This window comes from Bombina bombina, chromosome 1 (genome assembly GCF_027579735.1).
Source record: "Bombina bombina isolate aBomBom1 chromosome 1, aBomBom1.pri, whole genome shotgun sequence".
NCBI lineage: Eukaryota > Metazoa > Chordata > Amphibia > Anura > Bombinatoridae > Bombina > Bombina bombina.
This window is the reverse complement of record NC_069499.1, coordinates 712,524,218-712,543,778: the sequence shown is the minus strand read 5'-3', so window position 1 is coordinate 712,543,778 and position 19,561 is coordinate 712,524,218. Positions and strand designations below refer to the sequence as shown.

Here is a 19,561-nt window from a genome sequence, read left to right as displayed (position 1 = left end):
GTAGTCGAAGCCTTTTGACCTCTCCTCTGTCCAGAATAAACGACAAACAGGGAAGAAGTTTGACGAAAATCCTTAGTTGCCTGCAAATAGAATTTCAGGGCACGGACTACGTCCAGATTATGCAAAAGTCGTTCCTTCTTTGAAGAAGGGTTAGGACACAGAGATGGAACAACAATCTCTTGATTGATATTCTTGTTAGTAACTACCTTAGGTAAGAACCCAGGTTTAGTACGCAGAACTACCTTGACGGAATGGAAAATCAGATAAGGAGAATCACAATGTAGGGCAGATAACTCAGAGACTCTCCGAGCCGAGGAAATAGCCATCAAAAACAGAACTTTCCAAGATAACAACTTGATATCAATGGAATGAAGGAGTTCAAATGGAACGCCTTGAAGAACATTAAGAACTAAGTTTAAGCTCCACGGCGGAGCAACAGACTTAAACACAGGCTTAATCCTAGTTAAAGCCTGACAGAAAGCCTGAACGTCTGGAACTTCAGCCAGACGTTTGTGTAGAAGAATAGACAGAGCAGAAATCTGTCCCTTTAACGAACTAGTAGATAAGCCCTTTTCTAAACCCTAGCAATATAAAAAAAAAAAAACGTTACTGTGCCTTTAAGAAGCACAGAAAAACTGACAGTTGAAATAACAATGAACAAAAATAGTTATAGCAACCAAATTTTCACAGTAAATGTATTAAGTTAGCAAAGGATTGCACCCACCAGCAAATGGATGATAAACCCCTTAGTACCCAAAAACGGATAACAATTATATAATTAACGTTTTTCTCACAGTCAAATACACTGTCACAGGACTACTGTGACTGATTTACCTCCCTCAAAATGGATTTTTGAAGACCCCTGAGCTCTCTAGAGACGATCTGGATCATGGAGGATGAAGTAGACAGATTGTGACTGAATTTTTACTGTGCAAAAAAGCGCTAAAATAGGCCCCTCCCACTCATATTACAACAGTGGGGAAGCTCAGAAACTGTTTCTATGCAGAAAACAAAAATGGCCATGTGGTAAAAATCAAGCCCCAATAAGTTTTATCACCAAGTACCTCACAAAAACGATTAACATGCCAGTAAACGTTTTAAACATACATTTGAAAGTTATGTATTATTATTAATAAGCCTGCTACCAGTCGCATTTACTGCAGTTAAGGCTCATACATTATTTCAGTATTTACAGTATTTTCAGAGTCAATTCCATTCCTTAGAAAATACATTCATTGCACACACACACACACACACACACACACACACACACACACACACATCAGCCTGATACCAGTCGCTATCGCTGCATTTAAGGCTGAACTTACTTTACAATGGCATCAGCAGTATTTTCTCAGTCAATTCCATTCCTCAGAAAATAATTTACTGCACATACCTATTTGTTGCAGGGGGGCCCTGCATGCTATTCCCCTTCTCTGAAGTTACCTCACTTTTTCCTCAGATGAGAACAGCCAGTGGGTCTTAGTTACGTCTGCTAAGGCCATAGAAAAAAACATAATTTATGCTTACCTGATAAATTTATTTCTCTTGTAGTGTATCCAGTCCACGGATCATCCATTACTTATGGGATATTAACTCCTCCCCAACAGGAAGTGCAAGAGGATTCACCCAGCAGAGCTGCTATATAGCTCCTCCCCTAACTGCCATTACCAGTCATTCGACCGAAAACATGCAGAGAAAGGAAAACCATAGGGTACAGTGGTGACTGTAGTTTAAATGGAAAAATTACCTGCCTTAAAGTGACAGGGCGGGCCGTGGACAGGATACACTACAAGAGAAATAAATTTATCAGGTAAGCATAAATTATGTTTTCTCTTGTTAAGTGTATCCAGTCCACGGATCATCCATTACTTATGGGATACCAATACCAAAGCTAAAGTACACGGATGACGGGAGGGACAGGCAGGCTCTTTATACGGAAGGAACCACTGCCTGAAGAACCTTTCTCCCAAAAACAGCCCCCGAAGAAGCAAGTGTGTCAAATTTGTAAAATTTGGAAAAAGTATGAAGAGAAGACCAAGTTGCAGCCTTGCAAATCTGTTCAACAGAAGCCTCATTCTTAAAGGCCCAAGTGGAAGCCACAGCTCTAGTAGAATGTGCTGTAATTCTTTCAGGAGGCTGCTGTCCAGCAGTCTCATAGGCTAACCGTATTATGCTACGAAGCCAAAAGGAGAGAGAGGTAGCCGAAGCTTTTTGACCTCTCCTCTGACCAGAATAAACGACAAACAGGGAAGACGTTTGTTGAAAATCCTTAGTTGCCTGTAGATAAAATTTCAGGGCACCGACTACATCTAGATTGTGTAGCAGACGTTCCTTTTTCGAAGAAGGATTAGGACACAAAGATGTAACCACAATCTCTTGATTGATATTCCTGTTAGTGACCACCTTAGGTAGGAACCCAGGTTTAGTACGCAGAACTACCTTGTCTGAATGAAAAATCAGATAAGGAGAATCACAATGTAAGGCAGATAACTCAGAGACTCTTCGAGCCGAGGAAATCGCCATTAAAAACAGAACTTTCCAAGATAAGAACTTGATATCAATGGAATGAAGGGGTTCAAACGGAACCCCCTGTAAAACATTAAGAACTAAGTTCAAACTCCATGGTGGAGCAACAGTTTTAAACACAGGCTTGATCCTAGCTAAAGCCTGACAAAAAGCTTGAACGTCCGGAACTTCTGACAGACGTTTGTGTAAAAGAATGGACAGAGCTGAAATCTGTCCCTTTAAGGAACTAGCAGATAAACCCTTTTCTAAACCTTCTTGTAGAAAAGACAATATCCTCGGAATCCTAACCTTACTCCATGAGTAACTCTTGGATTCGCACCAATATAAGTATTTGCGCCATATCTTATGGTAAATCTTTCTGGTAACAGGCTTCCTAGCCTGTATTAAGGTATCAATAACTGACTCAGAAAAACCACGTTTTGATAAAATCAAGCGTTCAATTTCCAAGCAGTCAGCTTCAGAGAAATTAGATTTTGATGTTTGAAGGGACCCTGGTTCAGAAGGTCCTGTTTCAGAGGTAGAGACCAAGGTGGACAGAATGACATGTCCACTAGATCTGCATACCAAGTCCTGCGTGGCCATGCAGGCGTTATTAGAATCACTGATGCTCTCTCCTGTTTGATTCTGGCAATCAACCGAGGAAGCATCGGGAAGGGTGGAAACACATAAGCCATCCCGAAGGTCCAAGGTGCTGTCAAAGCATCTATCAGAACCGCTCCCGGATCCCTGGATCTGGACCCGTAACGAGGAAGCTTGGCGTTCTGTCGAGACGCCATGAGATCTATCTCTGGTTTGCCCCAACGTCGAAGTATTTGGGCAAAGACCTCCGGATGAAGTTCCCACTCCCCCGGATGAAAAGTCTGACGACTTAAGAAATCCGCCTCCCAGTTCTCCACTCCCGGGATGTGGATTGCTGACAGGTGGCAAGAGTGAGACTCTGCCCAGTGAATTATCTTTGATACTTCCATCATTGCTAGGGAGCTTCTTGTCCCTCCCTGATGGTTGATGTAAGCTACAGTCGTGATGTTGTCCGACTGAAACCTGATGAACCCCCGAGTTGTTAACTGGGGCCAAGCCAGAAGGGCATTGAGAACTGCTCTCAATTCCAGAATGTTTATTGGTAGGAGACTCTCCTCCTGATTCCATTGTCCCTGAGCCTTCAGAGAATTCCAGACAGCGCCCCAACCTAGTAGGCTGGCGTCTGTTGTTACAATTGTCCAGTCCGGCCTGATGAATGGCATCCCCCTGGACAGATGTGGCCGAGAAAGCCACCATAGAAGAGAATTTCTGGTCTCTTGATCCAGATTCAGAGTAGGGGACAAGTCCGAGTAATCCCCATTCCACTGACTTAGCATGCACAATTGCAGCGGTCTGAGATGTAGACGTGCAAAGGGTACTATGTCCATTGCTGCTACCATTAAGCCGATCACCTCCATGCATTGAGCTACTGACGGGTGTTGAATGGAATGAAGGACACGGCATGCATTTTGAAGCTTTGTTAACCTGTCTTCTGTCAGGTAAATCTTCATTTCTACAGAATCTATAAGAGTCCCCAAGAAGGGAACTCTTGTGAGTGGAAAGAGAGAACTCTTCTTTTCGTTCACCTTCCATCCATGCGACCTTAGAAATGCCAGTACTAACTCTGTATGAGACTTGGCAGTTTGAAAGCTTGAAGCTTGTATCAGAATGTCGTCTAGGTACGGAGCTACCGCAATTCCTCGCGGTCTTAGTACCGCCAGAAGAGCACACAGAACCTTTGTGAAGATTCTCGGAGCCGTAGCCAATCCGAATGGAAGAGCTACAAACTGGTAATGCCTGTCTAGAAAGGCAAACCTTAGATACCGGTAATGATCTTTGTGAATCGGTATGTGAAGGTAAGCATCCTTTAAATCCACTGTGGTCATGTACTGACCCTTTTGGATCATGGGTAAAATTGTCCGAATAGTTTCCATTTTGAACGATGGAACTCTTAGGAATTTGTTTAGGATCTTTAAATCCAAGATTGGCCTGAAAGTTCCCTCTTTTTTGGGAACCACAAACAGATTTGAGTAAAACCCTTATCCTTGTTCCGACCGCGGAACCGGATGGATCACTCCCATTAATAAAAGATCTTGTACGCAGCGTAGAAACGCCTCTTTCTTTATTTGGTTTGTTGACAACCTTGACAGATGAAATCTCCCTCTTGGGGGAGAGAATTTGAAGTCTAGAAGGTATCCCTGAGATATGATCTCTAACGCCCAGGGATCCTGGACATCTCTTGCCCAAGCCTGGGCGAAGAGAGAAAGTCTGCCCCCCACTAGATCCGTTCCGGGATCGGGGGCCCTCGATTCATGCTGACTTAGGGGCAGCAGCAGGTTTCCTGGCCTGCTTGCCCTTGTTCCAGGACTGGTTAGGTCTCCAGCCTTGTCTGTAGCGAGCAACAGCTCCTTCCTGTTTTGGTGCAGAGGAAGTTGATGTTGCTCCTGCTTTGAAATTACGAAAGGAACGAAAATTAGACTGTCTAGCCTTAGGTTTGGCTCTGTCTTGAGGCAGGGCATGGCCTTTACCTCCTGTAATGTCAGCGATAATTTCTTTCAACCCGGGCCCGAATAAGGTCTGCCCTTTGAAAGGTATATTAAGCAATTTAGATTTAGAAGTAACGTCAGCTGACCAGGATTTTAGCCACAGTGCTCTGCGTGCCTGAATGGCGAATCCGGAATTCTTAGCCGTAAGTTTAGTTAAATGTACTACGGCATCTGAAATAAATGAGTTAGCTAACTTAAGGGCTTTAAGCTTGTGTGCAATCTCATCTAATGGAGCTGATTCAAGTGTCTCTTCCAGAGACTCAAACCAAAATGCTGCTGCAGCCGTGACAGGCGCAATGCATGCAAGAGGTTGCAATATAAAACCTTGTTGAACAAACATTTTCTTAAGGTAACCCTCTAACTTTTTATCCATTGGATCTGAAAAGGCACAGCTATCCTCCACCGGGATAGTGGTACGCTTAGCTAAAGTAGAAACTGCTCCCTCCACCTTAGGGACTGTTTGCCATAAGTCCCGTGTGGTGGCGTCTATTGGAAACATCTTTCTAAATATCGGAGGGGGTGAGAACGGCACACCGGGTCTATCCCACTCCTTAGTAACAATTTCAGTAAGTCTCTTAGGTATAGGAAAAACGTCAGTACTCGCCGGTACCGCAAAATATTTATCCAACCTACACATTTTCTCTGGTATTGCAACTGTGTTACAATCATTCAGAGCCGCTAACACCTCCCCTAGTAATACACGGAGGTTTTCCAGCTTAAATTTAAAATTTGAAATATCTGAATCCAGTTTGTTTGGATCAGAACCGTCACCCGCAGAATGAAGCTCTCCGTCCTCATGTTCTGCAAATTGTGAAGCAGTGTCTGACATGGCCCTAATATTATCAGCGTACTCTGTTCTCACCCCAGAGTGATCACGCTTACCTCTTAGTTCTGGTAATTTAGCCAAAACTTCAGTCATAACAGTAGCCATATCCTGTAATGTGATTTGTAATGGCCGCCCAGATGTACTCGGCGCTACAATATCACGCACCTCCCGAGCGGGAGATGCAGGTACTGACACGTGAGGCGAGTTAGTCGGCATAACTCTCCCCTCGTTGTTTGGTGAAATATGTCCAATTTGTACAGATTGACTTTTATTTAAAGTAGCATCAATACAGTTAGTACATAAATTTCTATTGGGCTCCACTTTGGCTTTAGCACATATAGCACAGATATCTTCCTCTGAATCAGACATGTTTAACACACTAGCAAATAAACTAGCAACTTGGAAATACTTTTCAAGTAATTTACTATAATATGAAAACGTACTGTGCCTATAAGAAGCACAGAAAAAGTTATGACAGTTGAAAATTAATAAACTGAAAAGTTATAGCATCAAATCTTTGTAAAAAACACAATTTTAGCAAAGGATTGCTCCCATTAGCAAAGGATAACTAACCCTGATAGCAGAAAAAAAAAAAAAAAAAAAAAAAAAATAAAAAAAAAAAAACGTTTATTTCTGTATCACAGTCAACTACAATCTCACAGCTCTGCTGTGAGTGATTACCTCCCTCAAAACAAGTTTTGAAGACCCCTGAGTTCTGTAGAGATGAACCGGATCATGCAGGGAAGACAAACTTCTGACTGAATTTTTTGATGCGTAGCAAAAGCACCAAAAAAGGTCCCTCCCCCTCACACATAACAGTGAGAGAGATCAGTAAACTGTCATAAATTAAATAAAACGACTGCCAAGTGGAAAAAAATAGTGCCCAAAACATTTTTTCACCCAGTACCTCAGAAAATTAAACGATTTTACATGCCAGCAAAAAAACGTTTAACATTAATAAATTGAGTGTTATTAAAAAGCCTGTTGCTAGTCCCTGCAAATTAGGCTAAAGTTTTATGTATACAGTATAATTCCAGTGAAGTGCTATTCCCCAGAATATTGAAGTGTAAAATATACATACATGACAGCCTGATACCAGTTGCTGCTACTGCATTTAAGGCTGAGTTTACATTATATCGGTATGGCAGAATTTGCTCATCAATTCCATTGTCAGAAAATAATAAGCTGCTACATACCTCTTTGCAGATTAATCTGCCCGCTGTCCCCTGATCTGAAGTTTACCTCTCCTCAGATGGCCGAGAAACAGCAATATGATCTTAACTACTCCGGCTAAAATCATAGAAAAACTCAGGTAGATTCTTCAAATTCTACCAGAGAAGGAATAACACACTCCGGTGCTATTATAAAATAACAAACTTTTGATTGAAGGTATGAAACTAAGTATAATCACCACAGTCCTCTCACACATCCTATCTATTCGTTGGGTGCAAGAGAATGACTGGGAATGGCAGTTAGGGGAGGAGCTATATAGCAGCTCTGCTGGGTGAATCCTCTTGCACTTCCTGTTGGGGAGGAGTTAATATCCCATAAGTAATGGATGATCCGTGGACTGGATACACTTAACAAGAGAAAAACCCAGACAGATTCTACTTCTAAAGCTGCCTGAGAATAAACAGCACACTCCGGTGCCATTTAAAAATAACAAACTTTTGATTGTAGAAATAAAACTAAGTTAAAAAAAAACACCACAGATCTCTCACAGCTTCCTATCTGTTAGGCTGCAAGAGAATGACTGAGTATGACAGGTTAGGGGAGGAGCTATATAGCAAGCTCTGCTGGGTAATTCTCTTGCAGTTTCCTGTTAGGAAGAGAAATATTCCATAAGTAATGGATGACCCGTGGACTGACTACACTTAACAGGAGAAACTGCACTTACCTCCATGCTGAGGAACAGCATGTCAATCTCACAGTGTCAAGAGGTCCACCCTTCCCTCCTGAGGTCCTGTGAAAGCAGAAGGGTCTTGGTTACAACTTCTAAGACCATATACAGGAAAAACAGCATAATCATGGGAGGCGCAGTGGAGGCAAATATCCAGCCTAAAAAGGCAATCCAGAAGCTGCCCTGTAATAAAATAGTATACTTTGGCACCATTTAAAAATAAAAAACTCTTGATTGAAGAATCTAAACTAACACCTCACTTTACCTCTCTCCTATTACTAACGCAGGCAAAGAGAATGACTGGGTTGGGGGGGGGGAGGGAGGAGCTATTTATGCAGCTCTGCTGTGGAGCTCTTTGCCTCCTCCTGCTGACCAGGAGGCGATATCCCATAAGTATGAAATCCGTGGACTCGTCATATCTTGTAAAAGAAATAACTGTGCAGCTTCTCAAGCGCACAAATGATAAGCTTTGCCCATCATGGGCGGCAACGAAACCTCGTCAGACTCTGAACCCGGCTAAAACAAACTAACATAAATAAATGCCGGTCATGGAAAAACATTACGAAATGTAGGATACACATAACGAACACACAGGCAAAACCTATAGCAGCTTACACCGGTGTACTTGGACAAAAAACTCAGAAAGTTAAAATCCCCAGCGTCAAGCCCACAGTCCCAGCAAATATGCTATCAGTCACAACAAGAGTACGGTCTGACATGACAGTCACAGAGCAATGAGGGGAACCCTTACACACATGGTACATGCAATGTGTTGAGTACTTTCTCCAATCCTGCATAATAGATTATGACCCCTCACATCAGATATGAGAAAAGACAGTCTGTTCTGAGTTAATTATATGTTCCAGAAATGAAAAGCCTGCACATACCTCTATGCTGAGCGACAGCATGACTTGTCCCACACGAGCAAGAGGTCCTGGCTTCTCCTCCTGTAGTTCTGTGGGAACAAACAGGGTCTTAGATAATATCTGCTAAGACCATCATCTGCAGGGCAGCACATATGGGAGGCGCAGAGAGAATGAAAATCCCCCCCAGTTCCCATTGCTTTAAAGCCACCTGTAGCTCTACTCTAGAGGCTGACAAGGAATACGGCTACACCCTGAATAAAATAGCACTCACTGGTACCATTTTAAAAATAATAAACAATTGATTGAAGAATCTAAACTAACACCTCACTTTACCTCTTCCTATCACTAACACAGGCAAAGAGAATGCTGACCAGGAGGCGATATCCCACAAGAATGAAATCCGTGGACTCATCGTATCCTTAAAAAGAAATAACCAACAACCGGTCTTACAAGAACAGAGCCGGCCGTGGACTCATCGTGTCAAAAAAGAAATACATCAGGTAAGCATAAATTTTCTTTTTTATGACACGATGAGTCCACGGATCATCTTAATTACTAATGGGATTCAATACCCAAGCTAGAGTACACAGATGATACGGGAGGGACAAGACAGGGAACCTAAACGTAAGGCACCAATGTTTGAAGAATCTTTCTCCCAAAAGCGGCCTCAGCCAAGGCAAGCGTGTCAAATTTGTAGAATTTTGAAAAAGTGTGAAGAGAGGACCAAGTTGCAGCCTTGCAAATTTGTTCCACAGAAGCTTCATTTTTGAATGCCCATGAGGAAGCAACAGCCCTTGTGGAATGAGCCGTAACTCTCTCAGGAGGCTGCTGTCCAGCAGTCTCATATGCAAAATGTATGATACTTCAGCCAAAAAGAAAGAAGTTGCCGTAGCTTTCTGTCCCTTAAGTTTTCCTGAGAAAATCACAAACAAGGAAGACGACTGACGAAAGTCCTTAGTCTCCTGCAGGTAAAACTTTAAAGCCTGGACCACGTCCAAACTGTGCAGAAGGAGGATTAGGACACAAGGAAGGAACAACAATCTCCTGATTAATGGTACGATCAGAAACAACTTTAGGAAAGAATCCTAATTTGATAAGTAAAACTACCTTATCTGAATGGAAAATAAGATAAGGAGACTCATACTGTAATGCCGAGAGCTCTGACACTCTCCGAGCGGAAGAAATAGCAACGAGAAATAAAACTTTCCAAGATAACAACCTAATATCTAAAGAATGCATGGGCTCAAACGGAGCCCCTTGAAAAACTGAGAACTAAATTAAGACTCCATGGAGGAGTAACTGGTTTGAATACAGACCTGATCCTGACCAAGGCCTGACAAAAAGATTGTACATCTGGGATATCCGCCAGACGTTTGTGTAACAAAATAGATAAGACAGAGATTTGACCTTTTAAGGAACTTGTCGATAATCCCATCTCCAAACCCTCTTGGAATTCTAACTTTACTCCATGAGTAGCCCTTGGATTCGCACCAATAGAGATATTTACACCAAATCTTATGGTAAATTCTTCTAGTTACAGGCTTACGAGCCTGAATCATGGTCTCTATGACTGAATCAGAAAACCCCCGCTTGGATAAAATTAAGCGTTCAATCTCCAAGCAGTCAGCTTCGGAGAAACTAGATTTGGGTGAAGAAAGGGCCCCTTCCTCAACGGAAGTCTCCAAGGTGGCAGAGATGCATACCAAATCCTGCAAGGCCAGGCCGGTGCTATGAGGCTCAACAAAGCCCTCTCCTGTTTGATTCGAGCAATTACCCGAGGAAGAAGAGCAAACTGAGGAAATAGGTATGCTAGACTGAAGGTCCAAGGGAATCAGGTTGGAGAACACTTCCGGATGGAGTTCCCACTCCCCCGGATGAAAGGTCTGCCTGCTCAAGAAATCCACCTGCCAATTGTCCACCCTTGGGATGTGGAGCGCCGACAGACAGTAAAGAGTGGGCTTCTGCCCACTGGATTATTTTGGTTACCTCGGCCATCGCTAAGGAACTCCTCGTTCCTCCCTGATGATTGATGTAAGCCACAGAAGTTATGTTGTCTGACCGGAACCAGATAAACCGGACCGTGGCCAACTGGGGCCAGGCCAGAAGAGCATTGAAGATCGTTCTCAGTTCCAGAATGTTTATAGGAAGAACAGACTCTGACCGAAACCAAACTCCCTGAGCTTTTAGGGAGCCCCAGACTGCTCCCCACCCTAGAAGGCTGGCATCTGTTGTCACAATCACCCAAGATGGTCTGCGAAAGCATGTTCCCTGGGAGATGATACAGAGACAACCACCATTGAAGAGATTCCCTTGTCTCCTGCCCCAGTAGTATTCGAGGAGACAAGTCTGCATAATCTCCGTTCCATTGTCTGAGCATGCTTAACTGCAGAGGTCTGAGATGGAACCAAGCAAACAGGATTATGTCCATTGCCGCCACCATCAGCCCGATTAACTCCATCCACTGAGCCACTGACAGCCGAGGAGTGGACTGAAGGACTAGGCAAGTATCGATAATCTTTGATTTCCTGACTTCTGTCAGAAAAATCTTCAAAGACAGGGAATCTATTATGGTTCCTAAGAAAGTTACCCTTGTATTTGGGACTAAGGAACTCTTTTCCAAATTTACCTTCCACCCGTGAGATCGCAGGAAGGACAACACCAAGTCCGTGTAGGATCTTGCTTGTTGAAAGGATGGCGCCCATGATCAAAGCACCCCCAACAGTGATCCCAGAACCTTTGTGAAAATTCTGGTAACTGTGGCAAGACCGTAAGGAAAAGCCACGAACTGGAAGTGTCTGTCCAGGAAGGCAAACCATAGGAACCTGTGATGATCCCTGTGAATGGGAACATGTAGGTACGCGTCCTTTAAATCCACTGTTGTCATAAATTGACCCTCTTGGATTAAGGGAAGAACGGAACTAATAGTTTCCATCTTGAAGGACGGTACCCTGAGAAATTTGTTTGGACTCTTGAGGTCTAAGATTGGTCTGAAAGTTCCCTCCTTTTTGGGAACCACGAACATACTGGAAGAAAACCCCAGACCCTGTTCCTGTACTGGAACGGGAACAATCACTCCTAGGGCGAAGAGGTCTCCTACGCAGTGTAAGAACACCTCTCTCTCTTTGTCTGGTCTGCAGATAATCTTGAAAGTAGAAACCTGCCTCTGGGAGGAAAACTTTTGAACACCAGTTTGTATCCCTGAGATACTATTTCTATTGCCCAGGGATCCTGAACATCCCAAACCCAAGCCCGAGCGCAAGCGAGGAAAGTCTGCCCCCTACCAGATCCGGAGGCATGCCCTTCATGCTGTCTTGGATTCAATAGCAGGTTTCTTGGATAGCTTTCCCTTATTCCAAGACTGGTTAGGTCTCCATGCAGGTTTAGATTTTTCCTGCTTGAAGGAGGAAGAGGAAGATTTTCCCTTGAAATTTCGAAAGGAACGAAAATTCTCTGTTGTCCTTTTTGCTTGTTTCTCCTAAAGATGACCCTTACTTCCCGTAATATCAGAGATAATTTCCGTCAGGCCAGGTCCAAACAAGGTCTCCCCTTGTAAGGAATAGCTAGAAGCTTAGACTTAGAAGATACATCCGCAGACCAAGGTTTTAATCATAAGGCTCTGCGAGCTAGAATAGAGAAACCCGAAATCTTGGCTCCCAGCTTGATAACTTGAAGGGAAGCGTCCGTAATAAAGGCATTAGCTAGTTTAAGAGCCATTATCCTATCTTGGATCTCATCCAAATAAGTTTCTGTCCTGAGGGCCTCAGACAGTGCATCAAACCAATACGCCGCCGCACTAGTGATGGTGGCAACGCACACAGCTGGTTGCCATTGCAGACCCTGGTGTACACATATCTTCTTGAGTAAACCCTCTAACTTTTTATTCATAGGATCTTTGAAGGCATAACTATCTTCTATGGGAATAGCAGTTCTCTTAGCTAAGGTGGAAACGGCCCCTTCCACCTTAGGCACTGTTTGCTAAACCTCCTTGATAGAGTCGGCTACTGGAAACATTTTCTTAAAAATAGGAGAGGGAGAAAAAAGGTATGCTTGGTCTCTCCCATTCCTTAGCAATTATCTCAGAAACTCGGTCAGGGACCGGAAACACGTCCGTCAAGGAAGGAACCTTGAAATATTTGTTCAGCTTACTAGACTTCTTAGGGACAACCACTATTGTGGAGTCCCTGTCGTCCAAAGTAGCTAAAACCTCCCTAAGTAACAGACGGATGTGTTCTAGTTTAAATCTAAAAGATACAACTTCAGTATCAGGAAGGGGAATTACACTTTCTGAATCTGAAATTTCATCTTCAGATGCTACAGCGGTATCCTCCTCTTCAGGCCTCTGGGAGGGAACCTCGAAATTGCAACAATTGCATCAGAAACCTCACTTACTGAGTGTCTGATTTTCCCTGCAACATAGGAAAAGCAGACAGCGCATCAGAAATCGTAGAAGACATGAGAGATGCGATGTCCTTTAAAGTAACTCCAGCAGAAGCTACAGAGGAGGCGCAGGGCACTGCTTGTGAGGGCAGTAGAACTTGGAGCGCTTGAGGAGAGAGCTGCGGCATATATTGTACCTCATCATTAGATACCTGGACAACATTCGCTTTAAAAGGAGTTGGCTCAGAAAACATTTTCTCCTTATAACTTAAAGTCCTCAATACATGAGGGACAGAAAGGTATTGGTGGTTCCACAAAGGCTTTAAAACACAAAGAGCAAGGAACATTTTGCAAAGTCCCTTGAGCCATACTGGTTCACACTAGGCAAATTATCACGTAAAGACCTTAAAATTTAGTAAAAAATATTAATCTCAAAAAACGTTATTGTTTCTTTAAATTCAAACGGTAACTTTTCTTTGGTGCATTCTGTGTAGGCTAGAAAATAACACCAAAATGCGGTTACAGATACCTCCACACCTCAGCAATACTTCTGAGGCGCCTACCTCACTGGCCAAAAGATGAAAAACTTCCCTCTACGTAATAGACGATCCGCTATGCTGCAGGAAGAAACTTCATCACAGTCCGGTCCTAGGAATGCATGTCTAGCATGGAACATGCACTCCTAGACAGGAATAGACAAATCCACTCGATATGTCCCCCAGACTGAGGCACATAGAAGTGGCGCGCAGAACAAACAGATCCGCCCATCGTGGGCATAGCCCAAAGTACAAACTTTCTTCCCGAGGAAATTACTCCTGTTAACCCCTTAGAGAAGAAACCACCGAAGCCAATATTAAAGCGCTCTAACCAGCCCCAGTGCCTGCTATAAAATTCTGTCTACAGTCCTCTCCACCTAGGAGAGTTTATAATAAGTAATAGTTCCAATGTGCTTACTTTCTTCTGAGTTTTTCTCCTGCTCCCAGAAAAATAAAAGTAGCACTTACCTCATATTACTGCTGGACAGCAAGGCAGTTCAAAGGTTTGAGAGGTCCACTTCCTCAAATCGAGGTGCAGTGAGAATTATGTCCCACAAGTTCCCATTACTCTAAAGCCACCAATTCTCTACTGAAGAGACTATGGACTACGGCTACACCCTAGGACAAAGCAGTACAATCCTGCATCACTTTAAAAATAATAAAGTCTTGATTGAAGAATCTAATCTAACACCTCACTTTACCACTTCCTATCACTAACGTAGGCAAAGAGAATGACTGGTGTGGGAGGGAAGGGAGGAGCTATTTAACAGCTTTGCTGTGGTGCTCTTTGCCGTCCTCCTGCTGACCAGGAGGTGAATATCCCATTAGTAATTAAGATTATCCGTGAACTCGTGTCATAAAAAAAGAAATTGTGTTTAGTTATATTGTGTACATATTTACTGTATTTTCTGTTGGTATCTTAATAAGAGAGATCTGGTGGAAGCCTAAGACTTTTGCACAGTACTGTACATACATTTCTGCAGGTACTGTTGTGGCTTGATAACTCGCATTACCTTTTTTTACTTGTTAGTCTAGGGGAGAATGCAAGTATAGGAAACTGTTTAGCTCCCAGAAACCTACCGAGATGCGTAGCTCTCTGCCCCTTGCGTTTTCCTGAAAAAAACACAAACAAAGAAGACTGAAGAAAATCCTTAGTCGCTTGCAGGAAAAACCTCAAAACACGGACCACGTCCAAATTGTGCAAACTTTCTCCTTTCTAGAAGAAGGATTAGAACACAAAGGCGGCACAGCAATCTCCTTATTAATGTTCCAATCAGAGACAACCATAGGAAGAATCCTAATTTGGTACGCAAAACTACCTTATCTGCATGGAAAATAAGATAAGGAGACTCATACTGTAACGCAGAGTTCTGACACTCTCCGAGCAGATGAAATAGCAACGAGAAATAAAACCTTCCAAGATAACAACTTAATATCTAGGGAATGCATAGGCTCAAACTGAGCCCCTTGAAGAACATTGAGAACTAAATGAAGACTCCATGGAGGAGTAATTAGTTTAAACACAGGCCTGACCAAAAGATTGTACATCTGGGACAACCGCCAGACATTTGAGTAACTTTTGTGTCCCTTTAAGTATTAGTTCCGTCATACACATGGAAGGAGGGGAGAAAAAAAAAATTCACCATCTCATAAAGCTTCAGATTAATAAATGCATACATCTCAAATTTGATTTAAGTAAAAATGGCAAGCACAATGGATATCTACCCTTCTGATGCAAGGTGACATGCTATTGGGCGATTGTATCCCTTTACGTTTAACCTGGTCAAGGTTTGTTTTTTTCTACCAAGGTTTAAGTCAGAAACTACAGAGCGATTACCTTTCACCAGTTCAGTAGAAGCTGTTCATTGGCTGTTACACAGTGAGACTAATGGTTTAATGTTAATTCCCTTAAAATATTCTAAGTACCTCTATTTTCATCAGTATTTGGTGGAGGTGGTCCCTCTTTGATTTGCTGCAGTCTTCTCAGCAGCTCCTCTTTCGTTATCTCCCCTATACAGAAAAATAGTAAAACAAATGGTGTTCACCAAGTCACAAAATTATTTATACATAAAGACTGGTCACATTGTAATGCTGTAATGAATTTGTTTTGTGAGGCTAGGATACCATGACTTCTAGAACGAGATGGAAACTAATTTCAGAAAAAGCAAAACCCAGCAACTATTTTATTGAAATTTTGGGATAGTGAAAAATGATGAAGCATATTCAAATGTATAGCTTAGTTTATTGAATACTTGTGTTTCTTTTAAAGGGGCATTCTACTAGAATTTTAAAAGCCAAAGCAATATATGTTGCAAGAGGCATTTTGGCAAAACACTTGTACTAACAAAAAAGGTTATCACTGCTTTACTAATATGCTGTATGCAGCATATATACATTGATCAGGTGTTCCTGCATTCAATGATCACACATGCTGCAAATGTAGCAGGTGACAATTTGCAATGCGTTTGGAATTCTGAGCATGTCCATTCATGCATATTTGTTTCCTACAGCAGCTAAAATTTATAGTTATCATGAAAGAAGTAATTGCTTACTTGTAGCAATATTGTTAATTAAAAGTATATTGGAAAAATGCTTCTAAAAGAAATAAATGATTTGTGGTGAAAATCATACTCTAGTAAAATTAGTGAAACCAACAAAACTGTTTTTTTCATTTACAAATAATATTTAAATGCTCGAGGCTACAGTTGTTTTTAAATACCTGGAGTTCCCAATAAATTGTTATCCCTCATGAGCCGGTAATCTTCCTCATTAAGGTTATTTACAAACTGATAAAAAGCTTCTTCACGATCGAGTCTGTCCATTTGGCTTTGACGCTGGGACTCCGATTGGTCAGCAGTTCCTTTTCCAGAATCGCTACTCTCCATGTTGATTAATATGGCAACTTAAAAGCACCTTAAAAAAAAAAATGCTTTTAAGTCTATGAGTTAGCTATACAATAAATTACCTAAGAGGAGAGCACTTTCAGTATTTATAAAAATATGTAGACATAAATACACTTTATCCAGCAAGCTATTTGACTTAGATTAGGTTTTAAAGAAATCTAGCAGCTAGAAATTTCTATATAAGATAAATATAGATCCTATACCTATATAAATATAACAATTATAATGCACCAATCAATTTCACCGAACTATAGAAAGGGTGCAGTAAAGATAAAGACAGGGAGGAACAAAGAGGAGAGGGTGCGAGCAGGATGCCAAAGGGGGCACGCAACGATTGGATGAAGCCGGATTAGTCATCGATCAACTAAATACAGGATGAAAAGCAGGCGGAGGAAGTAAATGGTAAATTTTTTAACTAAGAAACAGTCTTTAAAAAAAAATGTAATTAAAGAAAGTGCACTTTTTATTTTTAAGATTAATTTTACATACTAAGTCTTAAACTGCATAACCTTACAATCACTTTAAATGTGTTTTCCTTGCAAATCTAGAAACTAAAATTGTTAATGCCTTGCATAAGCCTGGAAACTAAGGTTATGTTCAACAGGAATAGCCTCTATGTACAAAAGTATTTAGTCACTTGCAGTTTTCCACTTTATAATGACGAGGAAAAAAAAAAAAAAAAGCAGGAGTTTCATAGGCATTGGCAAAAAGAGTTGAACATGATGGTCAAAAGAGAATTGTTTATGGTTACACCATAAACACACAAATGCTCAGACTAGTTTTACCAATTTAAGATTTTTTTTATTTTTTTTAAGCAAAAAAACAAACTCTGTACTAAAATAAATCTACTATATATACTGTTCTCCACAGAAAATAGCACGGGGTAATGGATCATTTTAGCTTAATATTGCTGTAACTTTTAGCCATGTAATAATCAAAATCAACTGGTGTACCCATTTGTAAATTGTCTGCATTAACTTTAAAGCGCCATAAAACAGGCTGAGATCTATGCATATCCTAAGGGCTAATTAATTTAAAATAGTTTGCATAAAAAAAAATAGTTTAAAAATTGCTGGCAAGTATTTTAAAATACATTTTCAAAAATAAGCAAAATTAATTACATAGCTAAAAATGCCTGGATCTGTGTTTAGACACCAACATTGTATTTCAATGTGTTCACAGCTTCTAGGCATGCTCCAGCAGATAATCCCTATTCACTTTTGCATTTTACCAAAAGAAAAATAAACAAAGATACAGCCATAAAAAGGAATTGTGTGGGTGGAGTTAGAGCTTTACAATTCAGAAACTAAAAGAAAGGGTTAATTGTGAGGCACTGCAGTATAAATTTGGAGGTAAAGTAATTAAAGTACATTTTATATTTTGTCTCTGTCCCACCTTGTTTTATGTCCCTTTAAGTGCTATTATTGTGACGTGAAAGCATCTAGGAGCAACAACAATCCAGCCATAAAGTGGTAGACAACGTAAATGCAGAGCAGTGCTGAAGTGTGCAGCACGTAAAAAAGAATCACCTTAATAATAATGACGTAAATAGCTTTAATTAACTAAAACATTCATTTGTAATGCTTGTCCCTCCCTCGTCACACAGATCCGTGTGCAAATATATTCTACTCCTAACAATCTTCTTTTCATTGATTTTTTTGAAACTTGGTAAGAGTTTATTCTGTATACATAGATATGAACGGGAACAATGGCATTAGAGACAATAAGTCAAAATTAAAACTAATGATTCAGATGGAACATGCAATGTTAAACAACTTTGCAATTTATTCCTATTTGCTTTGCTCTCTTGGTATCCATTGTTGAAAAGCATACATAGATGGGGTCAGAAGCAATGCACCTCTGTGAGCTAGCTGCTTGTCATTGGCTCACCCAATGTGTTCCCCTAATGCCCAGTAGAGCATTCCTATCCAAAATATACAAAGAGAACCAAGCAAATTTGATAAAATAAGTAAATCTGAAAATTGTTATGTCCTGAATCATGAAAGAAAAACATTGGGTTTATGTGCCCCTTAAGGTCTATTTCTCAACCCCAAATGTTTCACGCATAACATTTTTGCTTTGAAAGAGAGGCTATTTCTGTAGACACAGTTTTGAAAACTAAAAAACAAATAAGTGAAATCTTAGACAGAAAAAAATGCCAAAAAACTAATTATGCTTACCTGATAATTTTATTTCCATCTGTATGCGTAGAGTCCACAGCTGCATTCCTTACTTGTGGGAAATACTGAACCTGGCCACCAGGAGGAGGCAAAGACACCCCAGCCAAAGGCTTAGACAACTCCCCCCCCCTTCCTCATAACCCCAGTCATTCTGCAGAGGGAACAAAGAACAATAGGAGAAATATCAGAGTGTAAAGGGTGCCAGAAGAATTTTTTTTTTTTAGAAATGCTAATGGGAGGGGGGGGGGGGGGGGGGGGGGAAGAGGCAGTCCCTAATCTGAGGGCACCACAGACTGCTAAACCTTTCTCCCGAAGGCTGCTTCAGCAAAAACATCAAACCTGTAAAATTTTTGAAAAAGTATGTAAGGAGAACCAGGTAGCCGTCTAACAAATCTGATCCATAGAGGCCTCATTCTTGAAGGCCCAAGAGGAAACCACTGCTCTCGTAGAATGAGCCGTAATCCTCAGAGGAGGGTTATGTCCCGCAGTTTTTATGCTAAACGGATAACACTCCTCAGACAAAGAGGTAAGAAAGGAACCACAATCTCTTGATTGATTTTTGCGAATGACACGACCTTAGGAAGAAAACCTAACTTGGTTCGTAGAACAGCCATATCGGCCTGAAAAGCCAGATGAGGGACGCATTGCAAGGCAGCAATCACACATACTCTGCGCGCAGAAGCAATAGCCATTAGAAAAGGAACCTTCCAAGACAACAATTTAATGTCTACTTCATTCGTAGGCTCCAACAGAGCCTGTTGCATTCAGGTAGAGAATGCAATTTTAAGCAACTTTCTAATTTACTTTTATTATCAATTTTTCTTCATTCTCTTGCTATCTTTATTTGAAAATCAAGAATGTAAGTTTAGAAGATGGCCCA

At 41.3% G+C, this 19,561-nt stretch overlaps 1 protein-coding gene across 1 annotated transcript in view; it reads right to left on the bottom strand.

Moving 5' to 3' along the window:
* Nucleotides 1–15,476: 15,476 nt before the first annotated feature.
* Nucleotides 15,477–19,561, bottom strand: part of LOC128645893 (E3 ubiquitin-protein ligase RNF12-A) — a 135,876-nt gene continuing 131,791 nt past the window's right edge. Inside the window, exons 2-3 of the mRNA XM_053699206.1 lie at nt 16,318–16,511; nt 15,477–15,608 (exon numbers count right to left, since the gene is read on the bottom strand). Of these exons, the coding sequence (XP_053555181.1) occupies nt 15,517–15,608; nt 16,318–16,483 (258 nt within the window). The 5' untranslated portion in view covers nt 16,484–16,511 and the 3' untranslated portion in view covers nt 15,477–15,516. The remainder of the gene's footprint in view (nt 15,609–16,317; nt 16,512–19,561) is intronic.